The sequence below is a fragment of the Athene cunicularia genome (genome assembly GCF_003259725.1).
Source record: "Athene cunicularia isolate RWA chromosome 1 unlocalized genomic scaffold, athCun1 chr1_part1, whole genome shotgun sequence".
NCBI lineage: Eukaryota > Metazoa > Chordata > Aves > Strigiformes > Strigidae > Athene > Athene cunicularia.
In genome coordinates, this window is record NW_020799091.1 from 122372353 (window position 1) to 122376350 (window position 3998).

At 50.4% G+C, this 3998-nt stretch overlaps 1 protein-coding gene across 2 annotated transcripts in view; it reads right to left on the reverse strand.

Moving 5' to 3' along the window:
• Positions 1-563: 563 nt before the first annotated feature.
• Positions 564-3998, reverse strand: part of LSAMP (limbic system associated membrane protein) — a 310258-nt gene continuing 306823 nt past the window's right edge. For both annotated transcript variants that reach the window (XM_026852161.1, XM_026852253.1), the window contains one exon: positions 564-1289. In XM_026852161.1, the coding sequence (XP_026707962.1) occupies positions 1192-1289 (98 nt within the window). In that variant the 3' untranslated portion in view covers positions 564-1191. The remainder of the gene's footprint in view (positions 1290-3998) is intronic.

Consider the following 3998-nt stretch of genomic DNA (forward strand, 5'->3'; position numbering starts at 1 on the left):
AAGCAAGGTGGCCTGGAGTCAAAAATCCAGGACGCTGGAGAGGGGACACCATGGGAACCTGTGTTGCAGCTGCCCCTCTCTCCTCGCCCCTCTTCTCTGCCTGAGTGATCTCTCAGCATCTTGTCTCATACTTACAAGGCAGGACATTATCTACAGCAGGATGAGCATATGTACACATGGACTGTTCCTTTTGCATGCTTTGAGAGAAAGAGAGAAAGAGAGAGAAGGAAGAGACGAGAGCTGCACATACACGCATGCACGCACGCACACAGGCATACACGGGAGAAAGAGAAAGACACCTGGTCTGAGGGGTGACACCTGAATTGAGGGGGGAGAGGAAGAGGATTAAAAGAAAAGAAAGTGTGTTTTCAGTAGAGTTGACACAGCTTTAGTTCAGGCCAGCGAGCACGATGTTGCATGAAGGAGGGGACAGGAAAGAAGGTGTTCAGCAAGGGCTGGGTGCACAGGGGCACAGTGTGAAGTGAAGAGAGGAAGAGGTTCTTCACAGGACACCAGTGTGCAGAGAGCTTCAGGTGACTTGCTCTGGTTTGTGGCTTTTTTCTTTTTTTTTCTTTTTTTTTTTTTTTGCTTTCAAAAGTATGAACTGGTTGAGCATTGGCTCACAAAAATGACCCAGGGCATCCAAAAAGTTAAGTGGCTACAGACATCGAAGCAAAGACCTCTTTCTGCAAAAGAAAGAAAGAGGAGGAAGGAAGGAAGGTGAGGGAGTATGGAAAAGAGGAAGGAGGAGAGAAAAGAAAAGGGATCTTCTGTTCGATTGGCTTTGCATGTTTTGTTGGATTGTTTACATTGCAGCATCCTCCAGTGACACGATCCTTGCTGGTGCCCCACTCTCTTCCTCACTTTGTGTTGCCTCCTAGACGGTCGGTGACTTGACAGGTGGCTTTTCAGGTTTCAGATCAAATGTTGCTGAGTCTTCTTTGCTGTAATTTTTCCTCTCCCCCCTCTTCACTCCTGAACACACAAAAGTTGTGAAAGAAACAGTCCTCTCTCTCTCTCTCTCTCTCTCTCTCTCTCTCTCCCCCCTCTTTTTTCTCTCTCCCCTCTCTTCGCTCTGTCTCCTGTATAACGCGTTTTGTTTTGTGTGTTGTTGTTGTTGTCGTGTTGTTGGGTTTTTTTAATTATTATTATTATTATTATTATTATTATTATTTGTAATTCTGATTTGTATTAACATTTGCTGAGTAGGCAGAGCAGGGACGCTGCCAGCAGCCACAGTGGGACGGCCAAACTCATGGAACCGTTGTCTACTCTCCCTGTGCCGGGTCCTGCAGGGTGCAAGAAGGGAGAGAAAAGAGGACAAGATTACACACGGCTGAGCAAGACGGGGGTAATGCAGGAACGTGGCCATTCGCTCCCAGGCTGCTCCTGTGGAGGGTGCAGCCACCATCCCGCTTAGGTGAGACTCCATCCAGCCCAACTGCCGGCTCCTGCCCACCAGCTCCTCAGCAACCCTCCCCTCCCGCCCAACGCTCCGACAGCACGTGGCTCTCCCAAAGCAACACCCAGGCTGGAGAAACTGGGCCTGGAGCAAGCAGGAAGGCTGATCCCCGGCTGCCGGAGCCCATCCCATCCCTTGCCGTGCCTCTGGCTGGGAGCCACTGGCCGCCTGGTGCGGGGGCACAGCTCACACCTTCGCACGGCGCATCCCCCCCTCCCCGGCCACCAGCCCCACGCCTCCCCTCCCTGACACCTTCCCAGCAGTGGCCCTGTGATGCCAGGGCTTGTTGTAATTCTGCACAGTGGCCAGTGCCTGTCTGCAGCCAGACACCGGCTCCGCAGGGGCTGATTCATCACAGCAGTCCGATCAATAAACATGGGCCCAACCAGTGGCCGCCTCCCCTCCCAGGGGCTGCGCCGTAATTATTTATTTCTTAATGGGGGTGGAGGAAAGCTGCGCCGTTGTGTTTATGGCCCTGTGGCACGACACCTACAAGGCTAGGGTGCAGGGTGTGCCAGGGAGATTGATTTTTGCATGAGGGTGGGAAAGGAACTTGCAGGTGCATGTGCGCACATGCGTGGGGGTCTGTCAGAGGGGGCAGGGAGGAGCGCTCTGCCGCAGCCACAAATAATGCAGCCTCGCTCCAGGAATATTAAGTGCTAACACTCCTGACATCTTCTCATTCATCCTCTCATTTATGGGTTCCCTCTTCTGGATGGCTTTAAAGACAGCAATGCTGTTTTAAATTCACCCTGCAATACCAAGCCTTGGCAGCCTTTTCTTTAGAATGGGGCAGGGAGGTGTATGTGGCTATGGTTTTGTAAAATCTTGCTCATTGTGTATACGTACACAAGGGTGTACACATATATTTATATGCGTATGTACAAACACATGTACATGTACACATATATAAGTACGTATATGCAGTGTTTTACACACAAGGAGTGCAGGAAGATGCTGAAGTGTGGAGACAGCGATGAGTATGTTGGGACTGATCTGCTGTGGAAGAACCTGCTTACTGCCAAGAAGAGCTATTTCTAACGTCAGGGGGGAGCCAAAAAAAAAAGGGCCTGTGTTGAGGAGAGACCCATGGGTCTGACATGCAGCTGCTCCCTCTCACAACCTGCAGAGTTTACCAGGCGAAGAGCCCCTCTCTGCGGGGTGGAGCAGGGGTGCCACAGGCTTGCTCAGCAGCACAGTCGCTATTAAAACTCTAGCTGATGAACTAAAAGGCAACAAATCCAAGAAGGATGTCCCCAGAGCCCCTGAAATTCTGTAGCACTTTAATTAGTGTGATTTCTTCCTAATGTAGCCCACCACTTACTAGATCAGCTGTTTGTGGCCCAGTTCTATTTTTTTGCTCTTAAGTATGTGCTGAATTGCGTGGAAAATTTATATTTTATTTATGGCTTCTTTTTTCAGTTAGTCCCTGCTCAACTTTTGTGGCTTGTCACACAAATCCTACAACACTGTTTTTTCCCTCCTTCTTTGGGTGACAGGAATTTACTTTCCCCTCTGAGCTCAGAAACAAGTTCAGCTGCCACACTTACTTGACCTATGTTTCAAAGAAAGCATCTTTCATGGTCAAATAATTGGAGGGAAGCTGTTTGGGACCATTTGCATCCCATATTGGCAGTGAAAAGGTCCCAAAACATGACTCCTCTGGCCCAAAACATGAGTCTTGTGGCCCAGCAAATAATCAAGAACATACCAGGCAGGGTGAGTCGCCCATAAAAAGTTTTCAGCTACCACATATTTATGATTTGTCTAAAATACTATTTCTCTAACACATACATGGACATGTATGTAACACATACATACATGGCAACCATCCCCCTCCTTGCCAATTTTCAAGGGTGCCCCTGCAGTCGGAGCAAAGGTGTGTGTGTGCCTGCAGAGGCATGGAACGCACAGCAGAGGCAGGGCTGCATTTTGGGTATTGCTGCCTTCACATGTGAACAGCATGGCTTGGGGTGTGGGGGATAGAGGGATGGAATGGGATGGGATGGGATCTCTGGATTTCTGGAGCACAGGTCTGATGGGGAGCGGCTGAGGGAACTGGGAGTGGTTAGTCTGAAGGATGCTGAGGGGAGACCTCATGGCCCTCTACAACTCCCTGAAAGAAGGGTGCAGAGGGGGGATGAGTCTCTTGAGCCAAGGAACCAGCACCAGGCCAAGAGGGAATGGCCTCAAGCTGCACCAGGGCAGGGTCAGACTGGCTCTTAGGAAGTATTTCTTTGCAGAAGGGGCTGTTGGGTGTTGGAATGGGCGGCCCAGGGCAGGGGGGGAGTCCCCATCCCTGGAGGGGTTGAAGAGTTGGGCTGACCCAGCGCTGAGGGATCTGGTGGAGTTGGGAATGGTCAGGGTGAGGTTCATGGTTGGACTGGAGGAGCTTCAAGGGATTTTCCAACCAAGACGATTCTGTGCTGCAGCCCCTGGACACAGGCTCTCCATGTTTTACAGCTGAGCTCGCTCATGCTGCATTTGCTGTCATATATATATTGTAAAAACGTTGGAGGGTTATAGGTCAGTCACA